The sequence below is a fragment of the Phasianus colchicus genome, chromosome 17 (assembly GCF_987193195.1).
Source record: "Phasianus colchicus chromosome 17, bPhaCol1.hap1.1, whole genome shotgun sequence".
Classification (NCBI taxonomy): domain Eukaryota; kingdom Metazoa; phylum Chordata; class Aves; order Galliformes; family Phasianidae; genus Phasianus; species Phasianus colchicus.
Genome location: NC_143452.1, coordinates 7,493,401 through 7,512,271, shown reverse-complemented (window position 1 = coordinate 7,512,271; position 18,871 = coordinate 7,493,401). Strand labels below are relative to the sequence as shown.

The window sequence follows — 18,871 nt, the reverse complement described above, 5'->3', positions numbered from 1 at the left end:
ACATTTCAGCTACTGTTGTTCATGACAGAATGAAGACTGTGTAAAAAATAATGTCATGAGTCAACATGGCATTTGACTGAAGAGAAAAGACCCATATCATTAAAATTTTAAGTAAGCCTTCATTAAATAAAATACATGGAATTAGCTCCTTCAAAAGAATTTAATTAGTTAACACATGCAGGTTAAATTCACAACCTGCCATTGTGTTTTTTTTAAGCCAGTCATTTTCTTAAAGCTTTGTCATAAGAAGGATTTTTTCCGTTGTTATTATTTCCATAATACTGATTGAAACCACCATTCCTTTATGAAAAGGACAAAGTATCCCTTGCAAACGGCGAGAAACATTTCCACTGCCTCGTTAAGGCAATTTCAATCACTTTATGCACTTTCATCAAGTCGGATGCTTCAGCATTTCAGAGAGAGAAACCTCAGCAGCTGCAGAGATGGGGAGGGACAACAGATCCTTAAGCAGAAAAGAGGAATTATCAGTTATCTGACTGGAAATGAAACCTCTGGGAAGCCCCATCTGCAGCCTCAGTCATTACAAATCACAACAATTATGTGAGCTCTCAGCCCATAAATAAAATTTCAATACCTACGAAGAGCTGCAATACTGTAATGTCCACAATACAAAAACATTGCCAGCTCATTCTGCGAAGCTTCGGGCTACTTGTAGCACCAGGAGAAGATGAATCAATAAAATGTTATCAGTAAAACAGTTTGATTCCTGCGCCGTTAAGCACACGGCCACTTCTATACTTCAATCCCCTCGGGTCAATATAATTTTGCACAGTTAGCCAATTCTCAGCAGGGAAATGATACTGGTGGATATTTCAGATATTCTAGACCACTTATTTCTACATGGGGGATTAAGAAAAAGAAAATCACACTTTTCTATCTGGCTCAAAAACTTGGATCTTTAGCACAACCTCACATGCTAGGGCTTTCTTAACTCAGCTACAGTAACGTCAGCTGCCCTGAACAGCTCATCATTACAATCCTGTGTGCCCTATTCACCCAGCACTGAAAAAAGAAGTTTGGAACGTAAAGCAAGTGAAACCTGGATTTGGGCTTTCACCGAAAGTAAATCCCAGGCGTAAAATAAGATGTCATTTCTCCCTACTTAAAAAAAAAAAAAAAAGAAGAAGGCACATTTAAACAAATTCAGAAATAAATTCTGCTAGTTTTCTCACATGAAAGAAGCGTAAATGCCACCAACACAGACCGCGAGCCTACCTCCAAAGTTAAGGAAGCAGATATTGCCATCTTCAACCAACTCCCGTATTCTGGAGAGGGAACATTCACAAAGAATCTCTCTCAGACACAAGTCCACTTTCCTTGATTTAATTTGACAAGATCCTAATGAAACAGTATAATCCTATTATGGGACCAGTCATGGGCACCATGAGGCAACAGACAACCAACTTCAGCAAGGCAATATTGTTTCCACAAAATGGAAGAAGACCTCATTTTGCTACCAATTACATCTCATCCATTTCCTCCTTTTTTCATAATCACTTGCTCAACGTACAAACTGCTAAGAAATATCAGACCACTCAAAGGCAAAAAACTGCTTCCTCCTGTAGTCAGTTTTTAAAAAGAGATGTTTAATTAACTAAAATGTCCATCAAACACAATCTACTCTCCTGCTATTGCTCTTTTAAAGCATTCATTTCCTTAGATATGTAAATAATGTCAGAAATAAGAGAGGCAGCACATATACACTGTAATTCCCTTACTACGTATCTCGTATTAGGAAATAACACTAATGGATTTCTTGTATTAGATTTTAATGGTTAAAAAGTTAGCAGGGAAGGTCTAATTGTTAAGAAACAAAGCACACATTTACGAGAAGACAAAGCTGCACTAACTCAGAATTTCTTCTGTTTTGTTCCATCACCACAACTTGTAACTTTCGTCTGAAAAAGTTCCATCATTGCAAATTCTCAGGTAGTAAAACATCAGTGATCTCCATATTCTGCTTTGCTCCTAGATAATGTACTGAACTGTCAAGGATATGTACAGGTGGAGGAAGCTTTTATATTTTACTAGAAAACTACGCTCAGAAAAATCCAATGGCATCAATACTTCTTTTATTATTATTCGTTCAAACTTTCAAAATCAAATAACTTTCCTGAGTTTGACTAGAGACTGCTGAATAGAAATTCCACTGAGGAAAGAAGTTTTAGAATAACAGCACAATACATTCAGAAATCAATAGATAAACCCTTTGCTCAGCCACACTTCTGATAATGAGAGACTGGAGCTCAGTCTTAGAAAACAGGGCAAACTGCTCTGAAACAACTTTCCTTATCTGTCAGTTTTTGCTTTGGAACTGAAACCAGCAATAAGAACCTTACTTCTGTACCACACTCAGGGAATTATTGTAATGAAAAACATTCTGACTGGATAATAATTTTTAATTGTAAAAATACATTCATCTTTAAGTTATAATCAGGAGAGAGACTTTTGTTTGCTTAAACTACATGGACAATGCTGAAATGCAATTAGATAACCACATGTACCCCTTACAGCCAGAAAACAATGTGATTAAATACTCAAACTTGGGAGAGGAGATAGAGTGAAACTTCTAAACCTATTGTGAAAATTCTGTAAGCCTGGTCTCAACTTCACTTGAACATCTGGATTAGATGACATCCACTTAAAATACTCTTCATGCTGGAAGCATGATGGCTTTTACTTTGAATCATTTGACTTTTCTCCCCTCACTAACTGTTACTTTCTCCATTCACCAATAGAGAAAGCTTCTTGGGTTGATTATCAGCATTAGAGAAAGAGGGTAAATCAGAGCAACAACCACACTCCACCAAAGCCAGACCATTACTGCTATAACATGTGATCATGAAGCCCAACTGGACAGCACAACAGAACCAGCTATGCTTTTCAAATAAAGGAATCCAGCGCTGGTCAGTGAGCAGAAAACTACTTGTTTACCCACATGCTGTAGTCATAGACATCCCATGTCACAGCTCCTCAGATATGAACAAGGTGCATCCCACTGCCTCATATCCTGGATTCAATACCAGCTCCACACAAAACAGACAAGAAACATCCCCATGCAGAGGCACAAAGAGAAATGGATTTCCAGGTCCCAACATTTTGATAAATCATCCAAAAATCCCTCATGGCACAGCTCCCCAAGCTTAAGCAGGATACGTTCACTGGTACTACAGTTGTGCTACATTCATTAAAGAACTTACAGCATTTATTATCCTGTAATTCTGTAAGGCAAAACTAAAGAAACGTTGCCATGACAAACAAATACAGTGGAGTTTTTATACCAACCTGATCCCCATGATATCCCTTTATTCAATTAACAGAACCTTATTTTATTATGTATCAACTAGAAAATCAAAATATTTTCAATACTGCTGGCATTAGCCTTGTAAAGAGACAGATGAGTCTAAAAATCCTTTGCAGTGAAGCAGAAGAGCTTTGCGTGCAGCCAGATCTCTCAGTTGCCACGGACTGGGATACCATGTTATAAGACTGTAAAACCATGGCCTGTGGCTGCAGTCCAGCCTGCAGAGTAATTTAATCTAGCTCACAAAGAAACGAGGAAAATGGCCTCTGCTGTGCTGAATCAGCAGTGCTGGAAGCCGTGCCACCCTCTATCATTTAGTAAGAGAAAGCTTTGTTCGTAGTGCCAACTCTGTGTAGAGCATCTATTGGGTAAAAGAAAAGACCAGCAGGAATATTATGTGCCAGATTTTCGGTAGATGTAAGTCAGAATAGTTCCAAAGACTTGGAGTTGCACTGATTTACATCATTTCAGGATTATAAGGATTTACATCCACTGAAAGTTTCTCTTCTTTTTTTGTGTTTTAATTAAAAGAACAGCGCAGACTTAGCAGTATTGTGACTCTTCAACAGACCAAGAATTGGAAAGGAAAAAGTTTTGTAAAGCTCAAGAAAAGGAAATAAACCTTTTCTTAGTTGAAAAAGGCTAAATTAAAATTCACAAGACTTACATAAATTGAGCTATCCATGAGTAATATACATAACCACAGACTTCCTCCCTTCAGAGCTACCTAAACGTAACAATGGCAAAAAAATAAAACAGCAGTAGAATGAAAGCTTTGTCCATTCAACCTGATTATATATCATGAAAATCTATCAGCACAGATGCTATTGCTATTTATGAGTCACAACTCGGGGTCAAAATAAATGCCTTGTATTACTTCATTTTACTTTTTGCTCCTAACTGTAAGTGCCAAAAAAGTGACTGCCATGGGAATTAGGAAAAAGCACATGACTGCAAAGAAGCAGGGGGTATTGCTTGTCAGGAAGCAAGCCAACTGGGGCAGAGTTTGGACTGCTGTGACTTCTAAATAAACTCATAACTACTACATAAGGTCTCAGTGATCTCAGAGCAGCTTCTGTTGCTTATTTGCTCACCTGTCAAGTAAAGCTCGATAATGAAATAAAAAAGCTCTCTGCCCGAGACTGACTGTGCCTTACAAACGTGCACATATATCATTTCTTTTCTCAGCAGAACCACAGGTGACCATGATGAGAAAAGAACAGAAGGAAAGTGAGAATCATTCTGGTACATAAGCTCCTGAGATAGGCAACAGATGTATGTTTAAGACTGAAAGCAAACAGATCCTTTAGGCATAGCCATGTGAAAAATGACATGCAGTTGCTCTTCAGGCTATTTCTGTGGCACAGTGACCCGCTCCAAAGCCAGTTGAGCCTTCAGAAATGCTTCAGAACAGACTTAAAAAAAACAAAACAGAATGCTGCTTACTAGTGCAACTTGGGCAATGTGTTACACAATAACAAAAAAAAAAAAAAAAAATCAAAAGCCACATAACTTGAAAAAAGCTTAAAACAAAACAAGCCTACATTCAAGAAAAGCAGCCCCATTTCCACCATATCTTTTTCAGCATTCAGCTCCCAGCAGGTGAGTATTAAGCCTCCTGCTTCCAACGAGTCCTATTTAAAAGTGCAAAGGCTCCTATTTAAAAGTGTTCTGCAAAGGCTCCTGCAACTTTAGAAATTTTATACCTCCTGAGCTATTTATTAGCTGGGGAGGTACTTAAATGACATTCATCAGATACTAACTTTCTTGGAGCGCATATTACTGATTTGGGTAGATAACCTTGAGCTTGGTTTTATTTATTTTTATGACAGCTCTCCCTGGAACAGTAGGTTCTTGGAGTAGGCATCACCTATGCATTCCTCTTGGAGGTGTGGGTATATATGTCTTAGTCAGAAACCATTTACAAAGGACCCCAGTGCAGAAATCTCATCTTCTCGTCACATCTCAGCAACATTCATTACCTTGAGTTGTCCAGGGGCACCAGGAACCACAGCCCAGCAGCTGTGAGGAGGCCTCTCAGCACTCAGCATTCCACATCTCTCCATGCCAACCCCCTCTCCGCTTACTTGCTTTAATTTTAAGAAGCAATGCCAGTTCAGAGATGTTAAATTCTCCTCCTTACAGATGCATTGTCAAAGGCTGATCCTGCTGCATTAACAGAACTTTGCTTTGTCATCATGTCTCCCAAGGCAATGAAACTTATATTATGAAGGTAAAACCAGCTGTGCTACTACTGCTCAATTCTGCTGCTATTTAATGGGATACAACCAACATTATATCACAATTCACAGTAGAAAAAGAAAATAAAACTTTGCTTTATTGAAAATATGAAGAAAAATCATTTCAGTCAAATGCATTGTCTGCATTGAGCTTTGATAAAACATCGCAGTTAATTCACCACTCACAGAAATCCCTGCACAGACTCAGGCAATGGGAATTCACATATCAGCTCCCCATTAAAACTATTTAACCTCTACTTTATGTCTAACACAGACGTAACATTTCGACTGCCCCATACAGTCCTTCTGCTGGGGTTTGCAGTCAGGAGAAACCAAGCTGATGTGTACAGTGAGAACATCTTGCTTACCATCAGCTATAGCAACCAATCCTTCAACTTTCAATTACATTTTCAGTGTTTCAGACTCTAGGCAAACAACACAAAAATCTTTTAGTAAACTTTGCACAGAGATCATCAATCCACTGCCCAGTTATTTGAACAAGCATCTACAGTGATCTCCAGGTCACTAAACTTCTCCTGATGAGCATTTGGACACAGTATTAAGAAATCCTTGGGTCGTCATCATCCTTGAAGAATTCATCACATGAATTCTTACTGTGACCTATGCTTTCTCCTTTTTCCAAACAACTGTACACATCTTTCTTCATCCCCAATGACAAACAAACAAACAAACAAACAAAGAGAAAGCAAGCTTCTGGAGATGAGTGAAATAGTTGTGTAATTTTGTAAACCTTTTGTTTTCAAGGAAGCTATGCAACCAGCCAGCAGTAATCAGTCTCTTGCACGATAAGCATACAGGACCTGTAATGATTCCTCAAAGCAGATCTTTTACTGGGGGGCTATGCTCCCTATGTGATTTTCCATCTGGGGATCCTACTCTCCCTTTCCACCCATGAAGAGAGATGCTCCAGAACCAGATTTCACCAGCAGAAGGCGTTTCCACCCCCAGCACACAAATCAACATGAAATCACTTTAAAAATGAAAATAGAAGTCAGAGTTATGGCAGGAGAACTTCAACAATATCACTAAATAGTAAAATATTAAAGCATGGGTTGGGTCTTCCAACAAGCTTTATGAATAATATTGTTTAGATTTAGCTGTGTTCCTACAGATCCCAAACAAACACCTTCAAGATATAAGACAGATTAGAAAGCACTCGTGTCATCTTAAATATTTCAATGACTGCATCCAGAGCATAAGTTTGATGGTTCATGGCCAAAGCAGAAGGATCTATCACATGAGCTCTCCAACAGTCTGTTCTGAACTAGTTTTGCTCAATGCTCTTATTAACAGCGCAGATAAAGGAATGCAGCATATGTTTGTTACATCTGTGAACAACATGGGAACAGGGCACAACTGCAGCACTGTTTAAGGTCAAGAGCAAGATTCAGAACAAATCCTAAGTCACAGATCAGAATCAACAAAAAGAAGAAAAAAAAAAATAGAATTCAAGGGAAGAAGAGCAAGGTAACCCAATTCAGTAGGATTAATCAACAGTACTCATAGAAAATAACTGGGTAGGCAGGAGTTCTTCAAAAAATTGATGTGGGAGGTTATACTGGATCACAAGCTGAATATGAGTCAACAGCGTTGCACTGTCAAAAAAATAAATAAATTAAAAAAAAAACCAACAATCCTCATATAGGCTAAATCAACTGGAGTATTGCCCAGGTGAATAACCCTCCTGCCTGGTCAACACAGCCAGCCTTGGCACAGCCACACCACCCCAGGGCACCGTGTGGACACAATGCTATGGGCTCAATGGAGGAGGGCACAATGCATGAGAAGGCACAAATGAGTGGCTCAGCCAACACAAGCTAAGAAAACATTTTAAATGTGTTAGAAAGAAAACCAACAAAAAGCAGCAACTGTTCTCTGATGAATAAGTCAAATAGCAACAGGTTTTAATTGCAAGAGACCTTCAGCTTGAAAAATAAAGAAAAAGAGGGAAGCCAGACATTGCTTGGCTGTGGTTTCCAGAACTGGACCTGCAAAAGCAGCTTGCATTCCTCCAGCCCTGTTCTGCTAGTTGTCCACAAAGCTCCATCAAACTGACAGCAATGAGCGTGAGAGGTTCAGTAACACCACAGGTCTGTGAAATCAGTGAGACTTCCCAAAAAAGTCCTCCTGCCAGAAAGAACTGCAGGGCAGGGCTGATTTATAGGGATTCACCCGTTAATGACTACCTTGACCATACCAGGAAGAAACAGGTTATTAAATTTTATGCTTTAGATTAGCTCCTATTTGAAGTTATTCAAGTGCAACATTTCTTTATTTTCTGACATCTTCTCAAGCTCACTTGTGGATATTTTATCTTCAGAAAACAAGAATCCAAATATCACGTGGCTTCTACTGACTCACAATGAGTAAAACACATTTGTTTCACCGACCTGTCTTTTGTCATTCCCCAAACCGACTGAGGGATACATAGTTTTCTATGGAACAATTTTTGTAATCTTGACTATTTATCTTTGGATAATTGCTATATTCATAATTATTTTAAAGACAATTTTGTTTAATAAGGATTGGAATTGCTTCTAGACAAAGTCAGTCTAACAAAATTTTAGACTGAAAGCACTTTTTGTGACTAATCTACAAACTGCTACAAAACTGTGATTTATAATAGGCATAGTAATAGCCTTAATGATTGCAGTGCTGCCGGGTATCCATGAAACGCACAGATTGGCTCATTTCAAAGCAGAAAGGGCATTTTTTTTCTGCATCATGGGTGGCCCATACATATCTTCAGGGTCCTTGGAGGAGCTTCCAACATTCCCACTGCGCGTTCCACATACCGGCTGCTATTACCATGCTAATGTTAATAGGCTGTAGTATATGTGACCCTCTGAGCAGCAGCATAACTAGCAGACTACTGAATTACTGCCACTGGCTCTCTATTACAAAACGCTGGCAAGCAGGCAAAGCAAAAATAATTAAAATTTTGTATTGGAAGGGAGCAGAAAGCAGGAATCTAAACAGGCTGGTGGAGAGAGAGTTTGGAGCCTGGGGTCATAAGGCACAGGGCAGCAAGAGCGACTGCAAATCTCCGTTTCCAATGACAGGGCAGCCCATATGCCAGAACATTTGCTGCTCCTCTCTCCCTCTGTGCAATTACAATTCAAAATTAATAAATAAATTAGCGACAAAGAATGTAAGCAAGAAGAATCACAAAGCCTGTGGCAAAAAGAAATCTTGTTCTACTCAACTATTTTTTATGTTGCAGGAAAACTCACTTGGGGAAGATTCTGCTGAAAGAAGTGAGGCAGCCAGTACTAATGACAAATATTTTGGGAAAACAGAAACTCCATATGTTCCACATTTATTATACTAAAAATAAAAAGGAAATCAAGAGCTTTTTGAATTTAAGTGTAACATTTCCTTATGCCGGGAGACAAACTGTGCCTGAGTTAAGTCTGGACATTAATGGAAGCAAACAGCAGAATAGTGGTCCCTGGTGTTTCAATTATAGTCTCTTTAGAAGTTATGCTTCCAAGAAGTTACAGAAATACCATTTCCCTATAAGGATCTTTTTTTTTTTTTTTCATTTGGCAGACAGTTGCCATGTTTTTATTTAAAGTTATTTGATTTCCACTTGCAGAAAATCTCTGTTCATCACTAATTTTCCATACAATCACCACTCTCAGAATCCCAAGAGCATCCCACTGCAGGGCAGCAAGGCATGGCCAAAGCCCTGGGGCTCAAAGCATCTCCAGGCTCAGAGATGACTCCACAACCCCTCCGAGCAGCCGGCTGCATGTTTGACAACTACCAAAGAAGGTATTTCACACTGATAAATAGAATTTCTTGCACTTCTGTTTGTGCCTACTTCCTTTTGCCCTTTCTCCGTGCACATCTGAGTGCTGCCTAGCCCCATCATCCTATGAAGCATTTACATGCAATGCCAACATCTCCCTGAGACTTCTGCAGGATAAACAACCCCAGATCTCTCAGCCTTTCCTTTCAAAAATGCTAATAAAAATATTTTTAAACAAAGTACTACAATATCACTGTTTTCTGGGCAGTAACATCTGATGGCATCAAATGCCAGTGGCATTTCTGACCATAGACTCAAAAAGCAAAAACTTGGAGGTGGTCATTTAAGCATCAACAGGAAAATTGAACACGAAATAAGGTGCTCTTCAAATCCTTCAAACAGTGCACAGAAGGATTGTGTACTCTAAAAATAGGTATGGATTGAGTCCCTCCATCCAGCATGAATTCCCATCACAGCGTCCAGGAGCATTCAGGAACAGGCTGTAGGAGAAATCAAGACTGGAGTCCCTGCTAAAGGCTCCTCTTAATTTCCTTGTCAAACTATTCCAAACCTGGAGTCCCAAAACACAAATAGTGACCATATTCAATCACTGCCTTCTTGTCTTTGTTCCTACCACTACATTCACACAGATGTACAAAGTAGGGTGTTTTGTTCTGTTCACTTCTGCAGGAATTAATTCTGACTATATTTCTACCCCTAAAAGGAAGAGAAACAGCCTTCTTTCCCTATGTTACCTAAATTCATTCTATTATATGGAAAAAAAAAAAAATTAAAAAATAGATTTCTAATTAAATCATATCTTCTGTACTTTGAATCTCTTCTTATCCTTTAAATGAGACTTTTAAGTACAATCTAAATCATGGCAGCATTCTACGGACTGTGCATAGTTCCAGCTACTGCAGAACTAAGCACTTCACAATCCTCAGTCTGCAATGAAATAAGGAATCTCCTGAAAAATATTATGCTCATTTTCCAAGAGAAAATTAAGGAGGAAGCAGGCTTGCACATGAATATCAATGGAATTAGGCTATGAAAACTGGCATTAGGTCAGTGAAAATAAAGCAATATTTCACTGCTGGAATAAATAATTTTCATTTACCACATGTGAAAAACAGAACTTCCAAAATGCTTTCAGCATCTGCTCAGAGGGATCAGAGCTCACGAGCTCTGTCAGCAGCAAGCAGTTTCCGAACACAGAAGTGACTCGGAAATTAACATTTTCTAACCTTAACAGACCTCGCTTTATTGGTTTGGACTTCAAGACAGCAGGTATTTCACAATAAGTAACACATTTACACTGATCCAGGCATGGCTTACTTTCTAACACCCTAAGAAAAAAAGAATTATTCATTAGAAATGGTTTCGTTTTCTTCCTTAATATCTATATGCTTATTTGTTCAGAGTTCCCGATTTGAAGCATCTTCAATTTCCAAGAGACAAAATGTTTCCCCCACCTACTAAAGAAAAAAAAAAAAAAAGGAAGAGAAGCTCGAGTCTGTTTTCATGGAAGCAGATTTATTCGGATAAAAAAATCAGTTGCTTTCCCAGAATGCAGAAAGAAGTAATTTTACTTGGGTTTGAGGAATTTGGTTCAAAGCTCTGAACTAGAAAGCAATATATATAGTTATTAAACAGCGTAAGGGGATTAACTCTACAGAGTGCTATTGACTACTCTGGTCTCATTAACTGGCATTTTATTTAGATAAAAACGTCAACTTCAACATCAGATTTCTGTGCCAGAAGTTAGATATGAAGAACAATGTTGAAAATGAATATGCATCAGCAGTTACCCCAGTCTATGGGGGCTCTTTCTTATGGCCTCCCCTGCAGCTCACGACTGAAACAGTGAGTTTGATCTGCAACAAGAAGAACTGTGTTTGGAAGAAGTTGTGGAATGGGAGAAGAGTTTGCTGAGAAACAGCTTCACATGAGCGTGCACAAACCTAACGCAGAGAGCTGATGCCTCTCGGCCTTTATTTACTCCAAGGAACGAAAAAAGGTTATGGGTAGAGATCTGGATTCCCTACTTTCAGATTTTATTATGGAACTGTGAAGCTAATTATGTGTATGATAACTTCGGTGGTTGCTTTTCATGCAGAACCACAGACCAGAAAATTATGAAAGCAGGAAGGGAAAGGCTCCTTTCGAGCCCTGAGCAGCTTGCAGAAGGCACTGGGTCTGTCAGCAGGCTGCAGCAAGGCATCCATGCTGCAACATGCTGGGCAACCCTACAGAAGCCTGGCAGAACCCCAGAATGAACCCAGCATCCCTCATGATTCTTGTTTCCTAAGAAAGCCCAGACGGCCCCAGAGGGTGCTCAGAATATGGAATTAATGGCAGGCAGGTACCTATGGATTCTGTAGATTCTACTCACAAGAGAAGTTGGAATCCATGCACATAATGGGGATTGAATCTCATTAGCCAATTCATGTACTGCAGATACACGTTTCCTGTCAATAGCCCCTGTAGATCCCTGAGCACTTGCTGGGTTATCTGTTACTGTAGGTGCTTAGCAAAACCACCAGCGTTTCTCCTAGACGTGTTACCTAAAGCAGTCTTTCTGTTGGGGTCAAGCATCACATACGCAGCAGTATTTTGTGGCTGGGTGGCTTTTTTCAAGCAGAGCTGCCAGTACACTGCCTAACACAATGCACAGGACACCTTCAGTTTCCTGCATTGTCTTAACCACAGGAATGCAATACAAAAGCAGGTACAGTACATATCCCTAGTTATTGCCATGTGAATTACTAGCAACCAGCCTCAAACACAGCTTGCAAAGGTTTGTTCAGGTTCCACCACCTCCCATTATTTGTATTTCAATTGAATATTTGTTTGCACACTGCCATAGGAAGGCTGGGGCGTTTTGCTCTATCCCTTCTGTTTTCTAAACTCACACAGCCTTCCTAAGTCCAACTGTTAGAGGTTGCAAGTGCTGAACAGTGGAGATTCTGAAGCTTTTGAGGGGAGAACAAAAGGCTTGAGCCACAAAGAACATCCTTCTTTTAAGACCCAGCTGAGAGGTGGCTCCACGTAGAATTCATTTGGAAAAAGAAAAAAAAAAAAAGACAGTTATTTCAGTGAAGTTTATATGTTGTACTTGTTTGTAAACAAGAAGCGTGACAGTGAAAACCAATGTGTACAAACAGTTACGTTTTGATGCGTTTGCCTGGAGTTTGGCTACCTTTGCTTTCACACACGTGCTGGAAGCAGCAGAAGCTGGCGCAGCTCATTCGGACTGCTGCACAGAAACAAACTGTGCTTCCACACGCTCCTACCCAAATGCAGCTGCCCACACAAGCAGAGTTATCCTGCTACATTGGTACAGGCACTATTTCAGATGGGCAACAGAACCATGAATCACTGTAGATGAAGAGAAGCAAAGAAAAAAACAACAACAAAAAAAAAAAGGGCCGTATGCCTTCACTGCTTACGCTGTCTCTTGGCTGTATGGAAGGCTATGAGACACACACCAGTAATGGGGGATAGCTGCATCTCTGGAAGGTAACCAGGGTTAACCATGATGGCACTAGGCTGGAAAAACAATGCCATTAACACTCACTACCAGTTGCCATGGTCTCACTAATAAAATTCAAACTTCCCGTTGTTAAAGATGTCATTTTTGGAGTCTTCAAAGATCTTAGAAAAACAGCCAGTGTCCGGAGCATCAGCCTGCCTTGTACAACCATCCTGCATACTATCTTCAGCACCCTGCTTCTCGTGGCTCTTTCCCTATAAGGCCACCTGCCCATCACTTCCATTCACCTGAGCCTCAGCTCTGGGACAGATCCCAAAGTCAGCCCCAAGTTGCTCTCAGTGCAGCACATCGTGTCAGTGCTCCCCACCTCTAGGGAGCGATGTTCTCACCATTTCAAGTTCATGTTAATAATTAACAAAGAGGAAAAAGATACCTGAGTTGTAACTGTCCTCAGTCATAGAGCAGTTTTGAGATGTTTTTTCTTAAGGCTAAGGAAGAAAACAACCAAACGCCCTATTTTAAACATTATCATGCATCACTGATCAACGCTCAGTTTATTATCCTCCAAACAAAAACACAGACAAAAATAAATGGATTTTACTCCTCTAGCTAAAGCTAGGAGATGCAAGGATGGCATTTCTGAGGAAGGTGCAGGCTCCATGAATTAACTCAGCTAATACCCCATCACTGGGATACAACGCTCGGCAGAGATGTGTAGTACGTGGTATTTGTGGCCCCATTGGGGAAAACTGTTTTAAGTCTAATTAAGATGAAATTTGTAGAATGCAAATGCTTTTCATTTATATATAAAACAAAATGCCATGACATTTCTCCCATCCATTTATCATAAACAAGTTAATTACTGTGTAACAAATAGCTCCTGCTAGAATCTGTATGTTTTGAGGATGTTAAAGAGCTGACTCAGGCAAATAAGATGAACCACAACGTAGTAGTTGATAGCTTATGGGATACTTATAATAAAACAATGACTCTGTAAAAGCACTTGTTGTCAAATTTTAGGACTAAGCTATTTCCATTGGAATAAGTCAATTATAAGCAGCCATGATCTGTTTAACTCAATTGAAACCTAGAGTACTTTAGGCACTTACTTAGGTACGCTCACCATGCTGCTACAATTAGAGCAAGCTTAAAAGGGAAACCAGTTGTAGGACCAGGGTGTATCCTCCAACCACTCAGTAGCTGTACTTCCCAGCACCTGAGGCTGACCTCCTGCATCACATCTGCCCAGTTGACAATTTGGCCAAGGCTGAACCCATCCTCAGGCTCTGCAAACTGTTCCCCCTCCCTCTTTCCCAGGGGTGAAATGGTTCTTACACAGCACACAGATTTGGGATTTGCCTGGGGAAACCCCTGAGAGCAATTTAAACTATATATACCTCTTTTCCCCAAACCCATGAAATGACCATCAGGTGAATCCCTATCTGCTGTTTTGTATTCTTCAGTGCAAACAGCCCCACTTGGCCCAAAGATGAATTACTGAATGCTGATGAATAAGATGGTGGTAGCTGGCAGCAAAGCTTTGCGTGGTAAGATGGTGTGAAACAGTACATATGTCAATCTATCAAACATGTTAATGTAAGCAATCTGAACCCATTTTTGGTCTGATCTATTGTACAATACTTCACCCAGATGGAAGAACGAGATAAACATTTTATGCCTCAGACATATCAAGTGTTAGGAAGTAAAATTAAACCTAAACTGGAAAACTACCAATTTTACATGCTAAAATATAAAGAACAACACAAGCACAAGAAAGGATTTTATGCAGCAGATTTCCTCCCCCCACAAGTTAATTAAATATATTTGTTTCCTCTGATAAACAGCAGCATGTATTTCACTTATTAGCAAACACAGCATTTGCACTTTCTCCCTCCCTCTCCCCCCCTTTCTCCTTCAGTTGACAAAATTCCTACAAATCACATCACCAGGGACAGTGGTACCAGGACACAAATCTTACAGCAGTGCGATATCTGGGGGGAAGTTCAACCCCAAATGAGCAGCAGTTTCACCACGATGAATGTAAAACTACAGCTGGACCCTAAGGATAAAATTAATGTTCATTAAATACATTTTTTTCATTCAAATCAATTTGACAGCCTAAATATAATTCCACATTTCAAGGCGGTCACTTGCAACTGAAATGAAACGACAGCCACTCTGCTGCCTTCATTCATTGCTGAACAGACCTGCTCCATCCCTACCGCCCACCTACACAAACATGCACTGCAACATATCAACTAAACACAAAAAAATAGTCCTCCAAGCAAGTGTATTAACGACGTGATCTTCCAGTCTTTGGAGGATGCTGTGTATCAGATGACTTCCAAAGCTAAGATGTGTGAAAGTTCTCAGTTCACAGACTGGCCCGGAAGACCTTGCAACTTCTAGTTTTGGAAAAATTGCTACTAAACATGTAAACGTTTGGTACCATGCCTCTATTATTTACTGTTCTGTTTTACTCTCGAGTTTGTCTGTGTCCAGCCCTCTAGCTGGCTACCTTTCAAGCAACAAATAAATTCCCCAACATCTCCCAGCTGATGCCAGGCCAGTCAAGAGAATTCCTGAACAGCAAAACAAAGACAGTCAGGCTTAGAAACAAAACTGATTGCCAACTCATGTAGAGAGAAAACATCCAGCCCTGGATTCCACTGAAGCCAGAAAGAATACAGCTCTCCATCTCCCTAGAAATCAAAGTAACAGAGCAGGTGGTGGCTGTGCAGGAAGACAAAAACGCCGGCTTTCTGGCAGAGGAGCGTGCATGAGAGTAAATGCACTCAGGAGAAAGTAGCAAAGGGTTTGCAATCCCTCTTGCAGGGTATCGGAACCTGTTGTGCTCTCCATTCCAACAGCATGCTGTGTTTTTAGAACTGCTGTAGCATCCACTAGTGGCTGGCGATTAAACTTAAGAAGGGGGCTGGGAGGGGGATGGGATTTTGATCTTCAAGAAAAACAACGATTTTCTGCATCATGCAAATACAAAGTTTAATTATTTTTAACTTGAAAGGGAGACAGATCAATACACAGGAAAATCTATTGTTATTTGGATTACGAAGATGTCTCAGAGTTTACAATCACAAAAGTGGTTATAATCCTCCAATTACTATAAAGCTAATTGGTAGTTTCTTTCTGCCTGTGTTTTCATGTTGTCAGTGGGGCAGTAATGAAAATGAATGCCACATTTGTGAACAGAATGTCTGTAGGCTTGTTTACCACATTTCCAACAACAACGTCTGCTTTATCATGCATTTCAAAGCACAGATAATTTAAGGATCTCTGAATTTCATACATAAAAATACTTTCTAAAATATCAAATGTAGAGTCCCTTCAGACAGGGTGGGAGTGGGAGACTTAAAAGCAAAGTGCTGACCTCGCATAGCACAGGCGAGCGATGCACCTGAAGCAGACAGCACGTGAACTTGGAGTGATTCATCTGTATTCAAAACCGCGCTCACGTAAACCACTTAGTGTTTCATCCTCCTACAAACATAATTCTGCAGACAATTTCACCATCACAACCAGCATCTGTAAGTCTCCTTTCACCTCCCCAAGTACAGTTATTGCAGCGCCTATTAAAGCATTTTATTCCACTTACCTTTGAGTAGCTTCTGCCCTTCCACGATATTCTGGGAGACGAATGCTGTGTAGTCTTCTTCTGAAAAGCCAGGCTTGCATGTGGGTCTAACTGTAAGATCCCCATTGAGTGCCTGCAAAATCAAAGAAGTAAAACACACACCATGACTTTTGAGGTTTGGTACAACGCTCTGTGCGCAATGATGAAGTGCTTAGCACAGGCAAACCTGGACAGTAAAGCAGCGTGCAAGTAGAAACCATCTATGCTAAAGTGCCTGTCTGTTGGCATGGATCCATACTGTAGCTGCAAAAATAAAATGGGCCAGAAACTAGTTGCCTGACTACAACAGAAAGCATTGTTTGTAGGAAGGCTGGATACTGGGCACTGTCAGAAGAAGGGAGGAAACAAAGAGCAGCAATTCATCAAGTGAGCAGTGCTCACCCTGGAGCCACGCAAAGGCCCAGTGTTGCAACATCGAGATCACCAAGTCTTGCTATCGAGAACCAGAGTGAGCCGCAGGATGGGAGAAGGACCCCCAAAGCTCGTGGCTGCCCCAGGAGCTTGCAGCCCTCGACAGCCCCCCTCCTTCCCTGCACGCGGCCGCTGCCTCTATACTACCAGGCTCAGCCCGTGCCCCAGCTCTAGGGGAGGTGGAGGGATGGCCAGCAGAAATGTAACAGTGCCATCTAATAGCGCAGCCCCGCATGTAATCTGACGGCACCCAGGGGCAGCACCGGACTCAGCGCTCAGCTGCTCCGTCCCAACTTTGTGCCGTACTGCGAGGAGCGCTCCCTGCTATGGGGGCAAATCAGTGCAGCCGTAGGGACGGAGCGCGCCGTCCCAGCGCAAAGGGTCCCAGAGCCCGTTTGTTGAAAACACGTGAACGAGCTATTTGCACGCAGCGATTGCCCGGTGATCGATGCATAAACAAATGCTGGTGACAAGGGATTTTATTTCTGCTGCTCCTGAGATAGCTGCGGTGAGGCTGAGCCCCGGTCCAGCAGTGGTGCAGCTAAAGGACCAGAGCATCACTTCCCCGGGAAAGAGCGACTCCGGGAACACACCTGGCTCTGCGCTTCCTCCAACACCCGCGGGCAGTGCCGCATTACAGACAGAGGGAAGAGTCCTTTCGGTGCTGCTTAGCAAGCAGAACGCAAGGCAGCGGACTCCGCGAGAACCCCCAGCTCGGGAGACGGATTGCAGCGACCGCACGGGAAGATCCAGAAAGCCGCGGCTCCGCGAGCTCTGCCCGGCGCTAGCAAGATGTTGCAATTAGGAAACATTTCAAAGGGGTTGGCTGAAGATAACAGGCTTCCAATCCGAAATCGCCCCATTACTACAGCCGTTCTCGTGCTACACGCGAGCACAGCGGCTCAGACGTGGGACAGCCCCGCGCGGCACCGCGGCACGCGGGCGGAGAGCGAGCAGCAGAGCCAGCGGGAGCTCCGCGCAGCACCGAGCGCTGCGGCCACGCGCGGGCACTGGCGGTGCGCTGCGGGTAGCGCTTCGGCAAGGGGGAAAAATATATATATATATATAAATAAAAGAAAAAGCAGTCAACTTTTTCAGCCCGTCAGCCCCCAGCACGGCTCGGCCCCTCGGGATGGTTGCGGGCGGACGGAATAAAAGTTGGAGCCGGCGAAACAGGGCGGCTGGGCGGCGGTGCTGCCGGGACGCGCCGCGAAGCCGAAGTTTGCCCGGCGGTGCGTAAAAGGAACGGGGGGTAGCGGACGAGTTTTAACGGCACCACCGAGACATCGGATTTAAAGCGAATAATAATTAATAGTAATCATAAGAAAAGGAGAAACGGGAAAAGCCGCAGAGAGCTGCGGGAACGCGGCTCCGCTCCCACACCCGAAGTTGCCGCGGCTGTCGGGGAGCGGAGGCAGCACAGCGGGGCGCCGGGCTGCTGCCCCCTCCCGCCCGCCGGTGCCGCCCCACTTACCGCCGCCGAGCCCCAGACGAGCAGCACCAGCAGCAGCCGCGAGCCGGTCCTCATCGCCCCGGCGGCGCCCGCCCGCCGGGCCGTGGCGGTGCACTCGGCCGCCCCGTGCCGTGCTCCGGCCGCGCTGCGCGGGGACAGCGACGACAACCGTGCGCACTCTCGCACCCCGCCGCCGCTCCTCGGTGCCCGCTCTGGGCTGCAGGTGAAGCGCCCGCCGCGCGCCGCCGCCAACAAGCCCCGCCCCCTCGCCCCGCGGCGCGCGGGCACGCGCCGCCTTAAAGGGACAGCACCGCCCCGCCGCCACGCGGGGCCGAGGGGAGGGTGGGGGAACGGAGGCTGACTGTGCGTGGGGAGGGAGAGGGAGCTGACAGAAGAACTAGCGCAGCGAGGTGAAAAAATCAGCACGTTCAAGGGATGGATGTACTTAGTGAGGGGGAAAGTTGCCAAAAAATGGATCCACTGAGGAAAAAGTAGTGTGAGCCAGTAGAAAAAGTCACA

At 42.6% G+C, this 18,871-nt stretch overlaps 1 protein-coding gene across 1 annotated transcript in view; it reads right to left on the bottom strand.

Annotated features, from left to right (window-relative positions):
• Positions 1-18,574, bottom strand: part of CDH4 (cadherin 4) — a 416,262-nt gene extending 397,688 nt beyond the window's left edge. The window contains exons 1-2 of the mRNA XM_090152060.1: positions 18,374-18,574; positions 16,450-16,561 (exon numbers count right to left, since the gene is read on the bottom strand). Coding sequence (XP_090008186.1) covers positions 16,450-16,561; positions 18,374-18,427 — 166 coding nt within the window. The 5' untranslated portion in view covers positions 18,428-18,574. The remainder of the gene's footprint in view (positions 1-16,449; positions 16,562-18,373) is intronic.
• Between the last annotated feature and the right edge of the window lie 297 nt (positions 18,575-18,871).